Genomic DNA, 17423 nt, shown 5'->3' with positions numbered 1-17423 from the left:
CATGAATGTGGGATGCCTTTTTGTACATTTAGATCTTCAATTTTATTCAGTAATGTTTTATAAACAGTGTATATAAGACTTGTGTTTCTAAAAGCATATTCCTAAGTAATTTATTCTTTTTGGTAAGTGGAACTTACTTTTTATGTGATTTAAAAAAATTCTTATTTGACTTTTATCATAGTTAACATACAGTGTTAAATTGGTTTCAGGTGTATGATGTAGTGATTAAGCAGTTCTGTTTATTACTCAGTGGTCATCAAGATAATCCTCTTCACCTATTTTACTCATCCCTTGGGCCCACCCACAACCTTTCCTCTGGTAACCATCTGTTCTCTATAGTTAAGAATCTGTTTTTTGGTTTGTCTTTCTTTTTTCCTTTGTTCATTTGTCTTGTTTCTTAAATTCCACATATGAGTGAAATCATGTGGTATTTGTCTTTCTCTGACTGAGTTATTTCAGTTAGCATTATACTCTCTAGCTGTGTCCACATTGTTGCATATGGCAAAATTTCATCCTTTTTAATGGCTGAATAATATTCAAATGGAATTATTTTTAATTTCATTTTCATAAAGTCTTACTAGTATGTAGAAATACTACTGATTTTTTAAAAATCTTTTCAGTTTGCAACTGTGTGGAACTTGTTCATTAGCTCCAATAATGTTTTTGTGAATTTATTATAATTTTTTTTATACAACATCATCACCTGCAAATAGGGATGCTTTCACTTCTTATTGAGTCTGGATTCTTTTTATTTCATTGTTTTGCCTCATCTTCTGAATAGAACCTACAGTTCAGTATTAAAAAGGAGTGGCAAGACTGGCCATCCTTATCTTGTTTCTAATCTCAGGGGGCATGCCTCTAGTCTTTGACCATTAAGTATGATGTTAGCTGTGGCTTTTTCATAGGTGTTATTAATCAACTTGAGGAAATTCCCTTCTGTTCTTAATCTTTTGAGTATTTAAGGCAGTTGGATTTTGGCAGATGAATTTTCTTTGTTGAGATGATCATTTTGTTTTTGTCCTATATTCTATTAATATTATTTGTTACTTTGATATTTGTATGCTGAACCTACTTTGCTTTTGTGGGATATATCCCGCATATTCATAGTGTATAATCTTTTTTTTTTTCCCCCACGTTCTAGATTAGGTTTTTCTAGGTTTTGTTGAGGACTTTTATATTTATATTCACTTGAGTACTAGTTTTCTTGTAATGTTTTTGTTTGGTTTAGTTATCAGAGTAAGACTTAGTTTCACTACTCTTTCTTTCTCTTTTAATAATTAGTAGTAATTTTTCCTTAAATGTTTTAAGGCATCTGGTTTTGACTTCTATTTGCAGAAAGTTTTTCATTTCTAAATCAATCTCATTAGTTTTTATATTGAATTCTGATTTTAAATTTCTTCTTGAATTAATTTTGGTAGTTTCTAATAATTTGTCTATTTCATCCAGGTGATCTAATTCATTGGAAATATAGTTCATAGTATTTCCTTATTTTTATTTCTGTAAGATTGGTAGTAATGTTCTGTCTTTAATTCTTGAGCTTAGTTATTTGTATCTTTTCTCTTTTTTCCTTGGTTAGTCTAGCTAAAAGTTTGTTAATTTTCTCTTTGTAGAAAACCAATACTTTGTCTCATTGATTTTAAAAATTTATATTGTGTTTTTATTTCCTAGTTTATTTCCACTCTAATCCTTATTGTTTCCTTCCTTCTGCTTACTTTGGGTTTACAGTGCTCTTCTTTTTCCAGGGTCTTAAGGTAGGTGTTTAGATTACTGATTTAAGATCCTTGATTGAAGACTCCTGTTTGCATGGTATCTCTTTTCATCCTTTTACTTTCATTCTGTTTTGCCTTTGAATCTGAAGTGTGTGTCTGTTGTAGACAGCATATGGTTGGATCAGTGCTTTTTAGTCTCTTGTGCTAATCTCTATTCTTTAAATGGTTTGTTCATTCCACTTATGTAATTATACATGGGTAGAATTACATCTACTTTATATTTGTCTTTTATGTGTGTTAGGTCTTTTTTTGTTTCTCATTTTTCTGTTATTGCTTTCTTTTGTGTTAGATATTTTCTAGTATGCTAATTTATTCTCTTTCTTTTGCAACTTTTTTCTAGAATTGACTTGGGATTAAAATTAATAACTTAAAACAGTGTAGTTTGGGTTGATACCAACTTAATTATAGTGGTATACATACACTTTTTTATGTAATTCCATTCTCCTTTTTGCTGTTGTTATACAAATTATATTATTATATATTATGTGCACAACAAAACACTTTATATTATTGCTCTATGCAGTTTCTTTAAACCTGTGTATATCTTGTTGTTGCTTGTGTAGAAGAGAATTAACAATAGTGGGCCTCACTGTGTATCATTAGAATGAACTGCTCTAAGAAGTCCACCCTTGGTTAGCATCTGAGAATTTACCAGGGTCCACAACTGCCTAAATGATAATAATGATTCACCGTGCCTAAGCTCCTTATACAAACAATATAGTTTATGCTGAACACCTGCTTTTCTTCTGGGAGTTAGGAATTTTGGTATGTGCTAGGCAGAAGATACCTATTGATCAGCTCCTAATAAGACCCTTGGTGCTGAGTCTCTAATCTTTCCTGATTGGTGACATTTTATGTGTGTTGTCATAACTCATGGCTGGGTGGAGGGCAAGAGGAATTGTGTCCTATGTGACTATTAAAAAAAGATCCTTAAGAGCTAGCCCTAACCTTCCCTGGACTTTGTCCCATGTGCCTTTTCCCTTTGCTGATTTTGCCCTGTATGTTTTTGGCATAATAAATTATAGCTTGTTAGTGTGAACTGTATTGCTGAGTCAGTTGAGTTCCCTGGCAAGTCATAGAAACTGGGTGTGGTCTTAAGTACTCACTTCATACTCCTGTAACAGATTACCACAAATTTGGTGGCTTAAAACAACCTAAGTTTATTGTCTTAAAGTTTTGGAAGTCAGAAGTCTGAAATGAATCTAACTGGGCTAAAAAATCAAGGTGTCAGCATTGCCAGACTCTGCCAGACTCCTTCTGGAGGCTAAAGGGGAAAAATCCATTTTTCTTGCCTTTCCCACTTTCCAGCAGTTGCCTGTATTCTTTAGCTCATGGCTATCCTGGTCCGTCTTCAAAGCCAACAGTGACAGGTCAAGCCTTTATTATGCAGCATCACTCTGACATTCACTTACCTGCTTATTCCTTTATTTATAAGGATCCTTGTGATTATGTTAGGTCTGACCCCAGTAAGCCAGGATAATTCTCTCATTTTAAATTTGTTAACGTATCATATCTTCAAAGATCCTTTTGCCATGTAAGGTAATATATTTGCAAAGGTTCTAGGAAATGGGATATGGGGTGGACCATTTTTGTACCTATTACATTCACATATGGAAGAAATGAAAAGAAACAAACATTTTTGTGGTCTTTTTTAATCTTTAGATATGTAATTAATTACCATTACTTTCTGCGTGTGGATTGGATTTGCCATCCAGTGTCCTTTATATTTTAGCCTGAAGAACTCCTTTTGTATTTCTTATAGTGCAGGTCTAGTTGTAATGAATTCTCTGTGTTTGTTTGTGTAGGAATGTCTTAATTTTGTTTTCAGTTTTGCAGGATGGTTTTGTTGGATATAGAATTTTTGATTGATAGTTTTTTTTCTTTCAGTACTCTGAATGTTACCCACTGCTTTCTGCCTTCTTATGTTATCAACAAAAATCAGTTAAGCATCCCTGGTAAATGATGAGTTCCTACTTTATTGATGCTCTCAGATTCCTTATCTTTTAACAGTTTGAGTGTGATGTATCTAGGTGTAGATCACTTTGATTTTTATCCTTCTTATAGTTTGTTGGACTTCTTGGATGTGTAAGTTGTTTTTTACCAAATTTAGAAAGTTTTTCACTATTATTTTTTTAAATATTCTTTCCGTACCTTTTTTTTCCTCCTCTTCTTTTGGGACTCCCATTATGCATAAGTTGGTGTGCTTAATGGTTTCAGATATTATGTTTTCCAACTGAAATTTCTGGCTGGTTTCTTTTTAAAGTTTTTGGGTTTTTATTGATATTCTTTGTGATGAGTCATCATTCTCATACAGTCCTTAGTTCTTTGAACATATTTAAAATAGTTGATTGATTGATTTAATTAAAATTAAAAAAAAATATATTTCATTTATTTTTTAAATTTCTTTTCAGTATTCCAGAATTCATTGTTTATGCACCACACACAGTGCTCCATGCAATATGTGCCCTCCATAATACCCACCACCAGGTTCACCCAACCTCCCAGTCCCCTCCCCTCGAAAACCCTCAGTTCCTCAGAGTCCACAGTCTCTCATGGTTTGTCTCCCCCTCCAATTTCCCCCAGTTCCCTTCTCCTCTCTCTCTCTGTGTTAAATAAATAAAATCTTAACTTTTTTTTATTTTTTTAAGATTTTATTTATTTATTTGACACAGAGAGGAAGATCACAAGTAGGCAGAGAGGCAGGCAGAGAGAGGGGTAAGCAGGCTCCCTGCTGAGCAGAGAGCCCAATGCGGGGCTTGATCCCAGAACCCTGAGACCATGACCTGAGCTGAAGGCAGAGGCTTAACCCACTGAGCCACCCAGGCCCCCCTAAAACAGCTGATTTAATCTCTCTGTCTAGTTAGTTCAACATTTGGGCTGCCCTTACAGTCAGTTTCTGCTGATCCCTCCCCGCCCCTCCAGTGTATGGGTCATACTATATTTATATATCTCATAATTTTTTCTGAAGAAAAAAATTGTATGCCACCTCTGGAAATCAGATTCTTCTCCAACTCCAGTATGTTTTGTTTAATTGTTATTACTTGTTTAGTGACTTTTGGGCACTAATTGTTTAAAGTTTGTATTTTGTGTTTTATGTGGTCACTGACATTAGTTTAGTTGTTAGGTGGAAGCCTAGAGCCTTCTTTGGCCTATCTTTATTTTGCAACAGTTCTGGGCATATATGTGACTTTGAGTCCCAGGAATCTGTTGGAGCTATTCAGATCTCCTTTCTGAAATCTCATTCCTCAACTTGGCTAAAACCTATTGTTTGCCCCAACAGTTCTTTTACATTTCATGAAACACTCCAAGCTCTTTGAACTGGAAGAACTTTAGTCAAATTAAATAAATTCTGCCTTTCAAGTTGGGTCTATTGAACAACCACTAGATAGGTTATATGGCGTTTTTTTTGGAATCAGACTTTGAAGAAGTTCCAATTCCATTCTGCCCTCTCCAGTGGTAGTCAAGCTGCTTATTTTCACAGTGACTGTAGACTGTTGGTTTACATTGCTATTTTGGAGCTAGGGATAAGGGTGGGAGATACGAATAGGGAAGGTCAGAGGCTCTCTTTTTACCAAGATTAAGTGCTGCCCAGATTGCTACAAGCCTTTTGGGTTGTTCCAGAGTTCTGAAAAAGTTGATTCTGACATTTTTTTCTTTTTTGGAAGAGAATTTTTGTAGATATTTACTATATTTTTAATGTTCTCCTTTTTTGTCTCTAAAGGTAATGACCTTTTCTACTCATTTTATATCTGCCTTGTAGGAATTTATGGGGTTATTACTAAGATTTTTGACCTTGCTGAGATGGTCAAACCACTCAGGATGCCTGAGTGGTTTAGTTGAGCTTCCAACTCTTGGTTTTGGCCCAAGTTGTCATCTCATGGGTCATGAGAGCAAGTCCCAAGTCAGGCTTTGCACTCAGTGCAGAGTCTGCCTGAGATTCTTTCCACCTCTTCCTCTCCTCCTCCCCTGCTCTCTCTCTCCCAAATAAATAAATAAAACCTTTCAATAAAAAAGGAAAGATTTCCGACTTTGGGCAAGGGGAAGAAAAAAAAGATTTTTGACTTTGAAAAATTCTGTTGTTTTTTCTAGCTTAGACAGGAGCCTTAAAAATACTGAGTTAAATTTAATATGGACTATGATAATGATCCTTACTTCATTCTCAGTAATTATCTTGCAAAAATAAAGCACCTTTCCCAAGTAAAATATATAAAGTATTAATATTGTATTTTTCTCATTAGTGTTATTTATTCTTTTTTAAAAAAGATTTTTATTTATTTATTTGACAGACAGAGATCACAAGTAGGCAGAGAGGCAGGCAGAGAGAAGGGAAGGGAAGGGCAGCAGGCTCCCTGCTAAGCAGAGAGCCCGATGCGGGGCTCAATCTCAGGACCCTGGGATCATGACCGGAGCTGAAGGCAGAGGCTTTAACCCACTGAGCCACCCAGGCACACCTTATTCTGATTTTTGTGTGTGTGGCTGCCTCTTCTATTTCTTTTTATTACTAATATGTTCATCTTTTTTCTCCTCAGGAAGTAAAGAATGCTGATGGAAGAACCATTTTCTTAATTTTCAAATTGTTGAGCTGGTTGCCATGATGGGTGAGTTGAAACCAAAAGCAACTTTTGTCTGTAATTAAGGGATAAAATGGGGAAGAAAAATTTTTCTCTGTGTGCATGAAGAACATTTTTATAAAGAAGTTTTATGATGTAGACTTGTATAATTGTTTTATATTTATTTACTTAATAGATAAAAAGTGTTTTAAAACACTTTTTGAGTTAACTTATAGATTTGGAATGACCATGTCATGCAGGATATCCTAGTAGGGACATTCAAAATAAACTGCTAAAATAGATTGGGACTTACTTAGATTCTGATGTCCAGAGAGAATACTAGATGAAGAAACATGACTTTTTTTTTTTTTTTTTTTTTGACAGAGAGAGATCACAAGTAGAGAGGCAGGCAGAGAGAGAGAGAGGGAAGCAGGCTCCCTGCTGAGCAGAGAGCCCGATGCGGGACTCGATCCCAGGACACTGAGATCATGACCTGAGCTGAAGACAGCGGCTTAACCCACTGAGCCACCCAGGCGCCCCAGAAACCTGACTTTTAAATTGCCCTTCATTTATATGTCATCTCACTAAGAAATTACTTTTATTCAAATGGTCCTCTTTACTTTTTTACATCTATAATAGAAAAAATGTACTCATTTTTTTAAACAAGGAAATTAGCATATATAAATGTGATAAGAGATTTAAGCCAGGCATGAACTTTTCCAGAGTGCATGTAATTGTTATTACTAGGAGATTCATGCTTAAAAAATTGATATATTTGGAAGAAATTTAAAGTTCATGGTTTATGATCCTTTCACTCAGTTTTAGAGGTTCACCACTTACGGATTCACCACATTTTTTCTAAGGAATGCATTTTTCTTACATTATTACCATTTAAGTTGTTAATGGCTGAGATCATTAAATAGTCTGTTAAATGTTTGTAGTCTTGTTGAACTTCATGGTGAGGAAATTCAGGAAAAAAAATCCAAATATCATTAGGTAATTATCCACAGATAAAGCTTTTTGTTTCTCCCTTGAAGTACTGATGAAAAACTCTAAAAGGAATTTGTACTTTGAACATAAATGCCAAATAATGATGAAAGTCTTTTATTTCTCCCCCACCCAACTTGCTTCAATTAAAAATTTTAGGTGTTATATTGATGTTTTATTTAGGAGTCATAGAAAGTAATTTGTTATGATGGTACTGTTTTGACACTATACTCGAATGTTACATTGTTAGAAGAATCAGAATGGCTTTATCTTGCCTGTAAATGTCACACCTAGTGTGATACTAGTACTTGAGTCTAGGGCAGGTTTTTTTTTTTTTTTAAAGATTTTTTTTTTTAAATTTATTTGACAGACAGAGATCACAAGTAGGCAGAGAGGCAGGCAGAGAGAGAGAGAGAGAGGGAAGCAGGCTCCCTGCTGAGCAGAGAGCCCAATGTGGGGCTCGATCCCAGGACTCTGGGATCATGACCTGAGCCGAGGACAGAGGCTTTAACCCACTGAGCCACCAAGGCGCCCAGTCTAGGGCAGTTTTAATGTTATTTGTCTTCAGTTGTTAAATAATTAAAACTTTATTTCACCAAAATATCAGTGTAGGCATTGAAAATGTCCTAGATGCATTTTTTGTGTTAAATTAATGCATTTTGCATTAAATTTCATGATCAATTTTGTGTTTGATATCTATGATAAATAAATATTGAAATTACAATTCTGTGTATATATTATTTTGAAAATACTCAGATGATCAGCAAGCTTTGAACTCAATCATGCAAGATTTGGCTGTTCTTCATAAAGCCAGTCGACCAGCATTATCTTTACAGGAAACCAGAAAAACAAAAGCTTCATCACCAAAAAAGCAGGTATTTGTTTTAATATTTTAATAAATACATATTGTTGTTAAATGAGTTATTTGTCATGAATATCCCGGTCTTAGAGAGGGTTTGTTAAAGTGTCTTCTCGTTTACACTTTTAAGTCAAATATTTTGTTGTTTGTCATACATTTTTTTCCAAGTGGGTATGCTAGTATTTAACGTGGTAATTGCTCTCTAATGATGATATTTCATCCATTCTTGAAGCATTTAAGATAAGCAAATTGTTTTTATTTTAAAATAGTGTATTGTATTTATAAATGAGCATTATTTTGATTTTTATAAATAAAATTTGTTTGGGATGCTCAACACAAAAAGTGGGAATATAGTATTCTATATTTTCCCTTAACAGACTAGCAAGTGTCTCATACCCTTGGAGCTAACACCAAGAGATTGTGGTGTTCTTTGCTTTCAGCCCAGATTCAACAGCACAGTTCCCAGGTCGGCTCTTTTGTGGACACAATCAGTTAATTGGAGTTCACACTGAAAATGAAACATCCTTTCCTCCTCCTCTATTTTAAATGAGTGACCAAGGTGGGGGGCAGGAAAGGGGTGACTAAGAAAAAAAATGACCAGAAATTCTAGAAATATTATCTGATCTCCAAAATGATTTATCGTTTCATTACAGAATGATGTTCGAGTCAAATTTGAACATAGAGGGGAAAAAAGGTAAGGAAAGAAACATTACATCTTAGTTTATTGATTTAATCAAACGAGTCATAATTAAAGCCATTAGGGGTTTTTTTTCTGGACTTTAGTGGAGGTTCATGGCTTACAAATTGAGAGTGGAATAGTCCTTCGTAATGTATAACATGCACTTAGACTTAAAATAGAATCTCTCAGAATTTAGGTTAAACATTAGAAATGATTAATGTTTTTATTTTAAGAAATAAAAAAGGTAATTGCATAATGCAGCCTTTAAATATTACCATTCCTTTTATTTTTACTCGGAGGAAATTAAATATATTTCTGCTCATTGTAATTGTATAATTTCTTCAGATATTATATAGAATTTATGTACATGGAGTTAACATTCATAATTTTGTTTGAGAGACCTCAATCATATGACATGTATTTAATTAGTAACTTTGAGAAATAGAGTTGGCATGGTGGCTATAAATTAATCAGCAAAGGTATAAGCCTAGCCTTCTCCTGGGTATCTCTATCTTAGTGTAGTGGTGGTGGGCGGTGGTGGTAATTGACAACAAAACTGCTAACAAGGTCTAGTAGGAGTTAAAGAAGATGGGATTTCATTTCTGTTATTAGTGTCTCATTAAATTCATTTAATGAAAGAGCTATCCATTTTAAGGACTTTAAAAAGGCTCATAAGTCCTATAACCTGAAGATGTAAACGTGCTTTACACAGAGATATCTACAAAAATGGGTTATACCAGATATTCCATCCTGTTGTCCAGTCTACTTTTTCCTTATTTATTGTTCTTTTATGGATATTTCCTCAGTTCTTTTCCATTTACTGAGCACTATTTATTAAGTATTGTAAGTACTAGACTGTGAAGGAATAAAGACTAAAACAGACATGGTCCTTCCCCCTTACAGAGTTGACAGTCTGGTGTAGAAATCTCCAAGCTTAGCTGCATGCCTCCCATGGGCAGTACAGGCCAGTCCTTTACTACATAGGAAGGAAATATTAGAATTTAAAATTTTAAAATACTTATTTGGGGGATATACTTACATGATATATAGGTGATCAAAAATGTTGAGTTGATAAGGATACAGAAATCAAAATTTAAATCCCTAAGGAAAAACTTCATTCTTTTTAACCATTTCATTGCATTCCATTATATAGAAATCACATAGTTTAATTTTAATCACGTTCTTCAGTGAACATTTTACAATTGCTTTTTAATATTCATAAAGCAGTTTCAGACTTCATTTTATATTTCTCTACCAAAGAGATAACTGTTTTAAATATGTTACTTAACTATGCCTAAGAAAATTAATTATCTTAAAATTCTGTCTGTATAGAATCCTTCAATTCCCCAGACCAGTTAAACTGGAAGATCTGAGATCTAAGGCTAAAATTGCCTTTGGACAGTCTATGGATCTCCATTATACCAATAATGAGGTAAACTTGTACAGTTTAACTTTCAGTTGCTCTTATTTTGGGAAGTAGTATGTTCATTTAAGAGACTTTTTTTTTTTTTTTTTAAGATTTATTTATTTATTTATTTGACAGATAGAGATCACAAGTAGGCAGAGAGAAGAGAGAGAGGAGGAAGCAGGCTCCCGGCCGAGCAGAGAGTCCAATGCGGGGCTTGATCCCAGGCCCCTGGGATCATGATCCGTGCTGAAGGCAGAGGCTTTAACCCACTGAGCCACCCAGGTGCCCCTAAGAGACTGTTTTAGGAATATTTATTTAGGGACTGATAAGGTTATGGTATGTTAGAGAAATAAAATATTGTAAGTAAATTTGTAAAGTTTAACTAATTGAAATTTTTTTTTTTTTTTTACATTGTGTAAGGCATTTAAAGATGCTATTGTGCAAATAATTGAATGAGAATATATTGGAGCAGGAAACATATGTATTATTTAGAAGTTTGCTGCTGGGGCATCTGGGTGGCTAAGTCAGTTAAGTGTCCAACTCTTGATTTTGGCTCAGGTTGTGATTTCAGGATTGTGAGATCAAGCCCCCAAGTCTGGCTCTCTGGTGAGGAGTCTGCTAGGGATTCTCTCACTCTCTCTCTGCTCCTCCCCAAGTTTCTCTCTCTCTCAATAAATAATTAAAATCTTTTTTAAAAAAAAAGTTTACTGCTTATCTATGTTTTATTATCACTGTGTGTACTTTTTGGTGAACTGTCTTTTTTTCTCATACTCTACACTCGACTATAGAGACAGTAGAGCTTTAGTAGTCAGTTTAGTTAAAACTTTAAAAGGATTATTTTTGTGTTAGGACATGATTAGATCATTATGTTTATGTTTGTGATCAATACATGTGATCTTAAGGGCTTGCTCTGGCATTGAGGAGCTCTGTGTTCTGGAAAATCCACTTTTGTACTTTCTGTAAAACTCAGATTGGATTAGGTAATCTCTGAGGTTTCTTTCAGATCCTATGAGATCTCAAGATCTTGAATCTTAAAATTTTCAGGGACCTAATTTGGTTGATTGGTTAATTTGTTGTTTTCCTCAGAAAATACTTGAATTTGACAGGCATAATACTGTGATTTATGAATTGCAGCCCTTCATGGAGTTTATAGACTTGTGGTAGAAGCAGACAAATAATGAGTTATTAAAATATATGAGGTTCTTTGAAGGCCATGCTTAAAATACTGTGAACGTGAAAAAGAATAAAGGCAAGGCAAGTAGGTGTTCTGTTTAGATAGTACTAAGAACTGAGGTGGTAATATTTAATTACTGAGACTTGAGGTAAGAAATGCCAAATTTGCAAATAGTTTGAGGGGAAGAACATTCCTGGTAGAAAGAGCAGCTGAGAAAATTGCCTACAGAGATCCTAAGATAGAAAAGACTACTATGTTTTAGGAATAGAAAAAATGCCAGTGGGAATGGAGTAATGGTAGAGAGCTTAGTAAAAATTAACTTGAGAAAACATGTGAAAGTGCTTTGCAAATGTTCAAGAATTATGCAAATAAAATATTTTCTAATATTAGCTTTTTTTTTTTTTAAAGATTTTTATTTATTTATTTGACAGACTGAGATCACAAGTAGGCAGAGAAGCAGGCAGAGAGAGAGGAAGGGAAGCAAGCTCCCTGCCGAGCAGAGAGCCCAATGTGGGGCTTGATCCCAGGACCCTGGGATCATGACCCGAGCTGAAGGCAGAGGTTTTAGCCCACTGAGCCACCCAGGTGCCCCTAATATTAGCTTTTCAAATGAATTATTATTTAAAGCAAAAGTATGCTAATTAGTTTTCTAAAGAAACCACTTACAGATGAAAGCAGAAAATATTTTGGTAAAGTAAAAATCTGTATTCAAACAATATTCTTGAACAAAGTGATGAGTATCATACTATAGTAATACCTTAAAATTTCAATTTTCAAGTACTTTTTGTGTTTTTGGTTAGCCATGAACACCTCTTGTTGCCTGGCCCTATGTTGGCACTTACTGTTTCTGTTGTGCCCCTGAGACTGAAGGCTATTCAGAGGTATAGCTGTAGGGTCCACACAAAAGTACATTTGGGGTATTGGGGAGGTGATAGGAGAATGAGACTCAAGAATGGGGTGAGGGGTGGGGATGGATGGGTTCCACTTAACCACAGTGGTAACTTGCTGGATAACACACCCTATATGGGCCTCCTTCCCTGACTTCCCCATTCCCCTATCAATGTTTCCTAGAATCTTTTCCTGTATAAACAGGCTTGAATTTGATTTATTTCATGGTATGATTTTAGGGGAACCAGGTTATATCTTTCCTTTTGTTTGGTCTAAAATTAAATCATGGGAAACTCTAAAATGTCAAGATATATTAAGACTACAATATTGTATTGATCTACCAGTCTAGTAGGTTTATCAAGAAAAATGTGATTAGTTTGACATAATTTGTTCATATTGTATCTGTTCTAGCTCCTAGAATTGCTCTTTCTTTCTTTTCCTTCCAGTTTGTTTCAAATAATTTTTTCTTGAGTTTTCTTGAGGATTGACATCAAGCTAACTAATCTGTAGTTTGAGGAACCTTCTTCTATTTTCTAAAAAATTGGAAAATTTCTCCATTTTCAGTTTCTTTTTCTCATGCTTTCTGAAGGATTTCTGGTCAGTGGTTCTGCCATTCTGTATGAGTGGCCTCTTGGCAGAAATGTATTAGAAGAGACATTAGGGTAAGATTATGTTGTTTAAAAATTTCTTTCGATTAAGAGGTTCTGAGAGACTGACTTCTGTGAGTTAACCATGACAGACTCCGTGCATGTCCTTCAATGCTGAGGGACTTATAAAGTCTTGGTTTTGTGGACCTGTGAACAAGCAAAAAACTCATTTATACTGCTTGTTATCCCAGTTCTGTAGCTGTTTTTTTCTAGTATAGCATAAATTCCTGTGTTCTAAAAGAACTATTATTCTGTAAACTTGTAGCTTGCCAGAATTGAAACAGTGTGAAAATGTAAGTTGGAATTTGTTGGATTTGTTAGTTGGGCTTCTCTTTATTTAATAGTGTTGAGGGAGAGAGAGAGAGTGAGTGTGGGTGTGGGTGTGGGTGTGATGTGAGGGTGTTCGGGCAAGGTAAGTGGATTTTCTAAGATCATTCCCATTTTAGATGGTTAGAGTTGAGGGAAACCTCTTTATGGACTATTACCATGTTTCACTATGTAAAATCACATAAACAAATCACTTCTTTCAAATTTAGGTTCTATTTAGTGGCTTTTGGGACTCAATTTTTAGTTTCCAGAAAGGATTTATATTAACTGACAATATATCAATGTTAAGGTAGAGGGAAATAGATTTCAAGAATGAGGCTGGAATGAATTCACTAAGCAGGAAAACGTGTCACTTATTTAATATAATTTAGACAAGCTGGGACTTGTTTTTAACTCTTAGTCCTCATTGTAAAATTGATAATAGGTGACCCTAGAATGTTTAAGGGATCACATTAGAACCATAGGTGGTAGTCCAGGCTATCAATCCACATACTCCTCCAGATTGCCCAGATATGACATTAACAAACTGAAGAAGAACAGAATCATTTATGTTACTGTGATTTAAACTAGTGTCTTTAACCCCGAAAGTAATAGTATCTTGGAGAAGTAAACAATCCAATTATTAATGAATATGTAGTTAAAGTAAATAGTCGGGTTTTCCCCTCAAATGGAAAACTGGAAAAAAAATCTTCATTGCTTTAAAATGTTTTCTAGTGCTTAAAATATAATTAAAAAGAATACTAAAGATGGGAACAGGGTATATTATTATGGTTCATAATTGATAGGAAAATGAAAGGATATTCTTTTTCCTTTTATGTTTACTCTGTGATACCAGACAGTTATTATTCTTTTTCTATTATTAATTATATATTATTATATTTTTATTATTATTTCTATTATTTTCTATTTGAGAAAAATTCTCAAAGAGGAAAAAAACGCCTGGTTAGTGGGTAAATTGGAATAGTACAAAATGACTAAAGTAGCTAAAAAAAGAAATTGGGAATATAATTTCGCGTACACATTAAGTAAATTTAAGTGGATTGCATGATAGAATTCACATTAGTCCAGAATTCACATTATTTCTGTTTGGCAGCCTTTATTAAAACAAGGGCTGTTTTCCATAAAGAAATCAGCAGAGAATGCATACCGTGTCAGCTAATAGGTTTGGTTACAGATGAAGCTTTTACCTTATGACATCCATTAAAACTGTTTACTCTTTGCCATGTTCTGTGTCACTTATTAGTGTCCTTGTCCTAAAGGAATTTATACTGTTAAGGACCCAAACTAACTAAGCGTTTACATTTGTGAAAGGCTTCTATACTCTACTTAAATAGAGCTGGGCAGCAGGTGTGGCATATGTTCATTTTTATTCTGTCCATCCTTCAGTGAGATGGAATATGCAGTTGAAGATTATTGATAGTTGTCTTTAGGAACTAAGTTTACATTTTTTTTTAAAATTTTAATTCTTAAGTTGTATAAGCATGTTTTTTCATAGACTTCTCAGGTGCTTTTGTCCTTTATTTATTTTAAAGATTTATTTATTTTAGAGAGAGAGTGAATATGCGTGCATGTGAGCAGGGGGTGGGCAAGAGGGGGAGAGGGAAAGAGAATCCTCAAGCAGATTCCCTGCTGAGTGTGGAACCTGACATGGGACTTGATCCCAGGACCCTGAGATCATTACCTGAGCTGAAATCAGGAGTCTGGTGCTTAACCCACTGAGCCACCTAGGCACCTCTGCTTTTGTCCTTTATAACATCTGACCCATTAGAGAACTAGTGAAAGCACGTACCCATATTTAGGGTTTACTTTGGATGGCTGACCCATTTAGCTTATCTGTTTAGAGTTTAATGGTCAAGTGACCAGGGTCAGATATGAGAGCCCCAAGTGGACTGTAGATTGCAGATACATTGCTAGTGGCCCCCTCCATGGCATCCGCTATAGATTCATTGTATTTGTGATGTTGATAAGCACTGTAGTTGAGAATGCAAATTCATAGTTGCTATAGGGAAAAATGTGGGTTTAATCAGTGCAGATGAAAGATAGTTCTTTTATATAGTTTTTCCTGTGTGTTCTTTAGTGCTGTTTTGGAATGCAGCCTTTGGGAATATCTTAAAATATTAATCTTTAAATGTGTTTTCTAGAAGAATTTAATTAATAAAGCAAAAAAAGTTTTTTTTGTCCTTATTCAGTCTATGATTTTAGTGGGATTTAGGATGGGAAGAGTGAAATAATCTAAATAAATTATCCATTCAGAATTTCATTGCACTGACAATTCACAGAGCCAGGGTATTTTGAAATTTGTAATTCCATGGTAACAGAGATGCTCTTGAAAGGACTTGACCTGGTGGGATGGTTGTATGATACATTATGTTCCATTTTGTTTAGTTGGTAATTCCATTAACTACCCAAGATGACTTGGACAAAGCTGTGGAACTGCTGGATCGTAGTATTCATATGAAGAGCCTCAAGATATTACTTGTAATAAACGGAAGTGCACAGGTATGAATTGATACTTCTTTCAGTAAGGATTATAGCATTAATGCCAGTGAAAGTCAGTATATGAAACATAGTTACATTCTATAATCATTGATTCTTTTTAAGTATAATGAAATGTAAACTTACATTACATTACTTACTGAATTGCTATAGCTTATCCTTGCTCCTCAAAACTATGTAGCCAGAATTATAAATAAGTATAATATACTGTACATCTGGAACTAATAGAAATACTAAAAATTTAGGAAGAATTATGCTGGAATTAAAATTTCAGAGAATAGATTTGGTAAGACCTATAAATAATACAGAATATCTGGGTTGTATTTGGTAGGGGAAAGGATTCTGTTTGAAGCCCCAAAGGGGAAGAATAGCATTAATCATCCTTTTTCCTTTCTAGGCTACTAATTTAGAACCGTTGCCATCACTAGAAGACTTAGATAACACAGTATTTGGAGCAGAGAGGAAAAAGCGACTTTCTATAATAGGTAAGAATGCTAGTGTCTGAACCATAAAATGGGCAGTTTCTCAGTTTCTTCTCCATCCTTTAATGTACGTAACACCTAAACATAACCATGATAAATAGCAGCCTGCCTCTGTACTCTGTAATTTTCCTCAACTGTGTTCTAGTTTCTGATGTTCCATGAAAAGTTATATCAAGTGTTACAAGATTAGCAGTCTCCAACTTAAATATTTGTTTTCTTTATGTACTTAGGGTATTTTAATATTTAAAAATCCAAGTAAAACCTCAAAGAGGTTTTAATTACACAAATAAACTGGAGGGAAGAAATTAAAAGAAGTAATTCTAATATACTGAAATTAATGGATAGACCAAGTTCATAAGCCTTTCTCTACGTTTTAGTCATTGCAGTCCTATCAGAATGAATTGCTGAGAGTTTCCAGATTATTGCTTTATTAGTATTCAGTATTCGTCATTAATAGTAGATTGTTAAAATTAAGCTTGTAGTATACAAAGAAACAATGGATTTTCTGTATTGTCAGTTTTGAAGGAGGTCTAGTAGAGAGGTGTGGGCAAGGCAGAGGAGCTCTAAACTCCCTAGTTCTGTGGATCTTCTTCAGTTAGTATAAAACATTAATTATCTGCATTTTTTATGTTAAAAATACTACATTGCTCAAAAACCACTGGTGTAAATGTTTTTTAACAGATAGGGCAATGAGTGTGATCATTTAAGACAGCATGAAAACGAATATGAGAGATGGATTTGAAAGGGAAAAGTAGAAGAGGAGGTGAAACAGATAAGAAGGAGAAAGCAGAAGAGGGGGCAGAATAAGAGATGTGGTTGGGAATCCAAGACTAGTAATAGAAGAGGATTGTTAATAACAAAAGAAAAGATTAAATTGGTGTGTGGGACCCTCCAAAATCTGTTATTCATCTTCTGTTCCTTTCTGATAGGTGTGAGGTGATATCTCATTGTGGCTTGATTTGCATTTCCCTGATGATGAGTGATGTTGAGCATCTTTTCTTGTGTCTTTTGGTAAAGAAAATGAAATGCGACGAAATTCGAAGAAAAGCTAATTTGAAAAGATATATGCATCCCTGTATTTATTGTAGCATTATATATAAGCCAAGATATGGATACAACCTAAGTATCCATTGATAAATGAATAGTTAAAGATGTGG

At 34.5% G+C, this 17423-nt stretch overlaps 1 protein-coding gene across 1 annotated transcript in view; it reads left to right on the top strand.

Moving 5' to 3' along the window:
* The window catches only part of MAP3K2 (mitogen-activated protein kinase kinase kinase 2), an 84255-nt gene that overhangs the window by 47471 nt on the left and 19361 nt on the right, over positions 1–17423 (top strand). Inside the window, exons 2-7 of the mRNA XM_032843141.1 lie at positions 6299–6367; positions 8063–8181; positions 8819–8859; positions 10177–10276; positions 15674–15787; positions 16182–16269. Coding sequence (XP_032699032.1) covers positions 6361–6367; positions 8063–8181; positions 8819–8859; positions 10177–10276; positions 15674–15787; positions 16182–16269 — 469 coding nt within the window. The 5' untranslated portion in view covers positions 6299–6360. The remainder of the gene's footprint in view (positions 1–6298; positions 6368–8062; positions 8182–8818; positions 8860–10176; positions 10277–15673; positions 15788–16181; positions 16270–17423) is intronic.

Source organism: Lontra canadensis, unplaced genomic scaffold (assembly GCF_010015895.1).
Source record: "Lontra canadensis isolate GAN:19392208 unplaced genomic scaffold, GSC_riverotter_1.0 scaffold136, whole genome shotgun sequence".
NCBI lineage: Eukaryota > Metazoa > Chordata > Mammalia > Carnivora > Mustelidae > Lontra > Lontra canadensis.
This window is presented reverse-complemented; position numbering and strand designations above follow the sequence as displayed.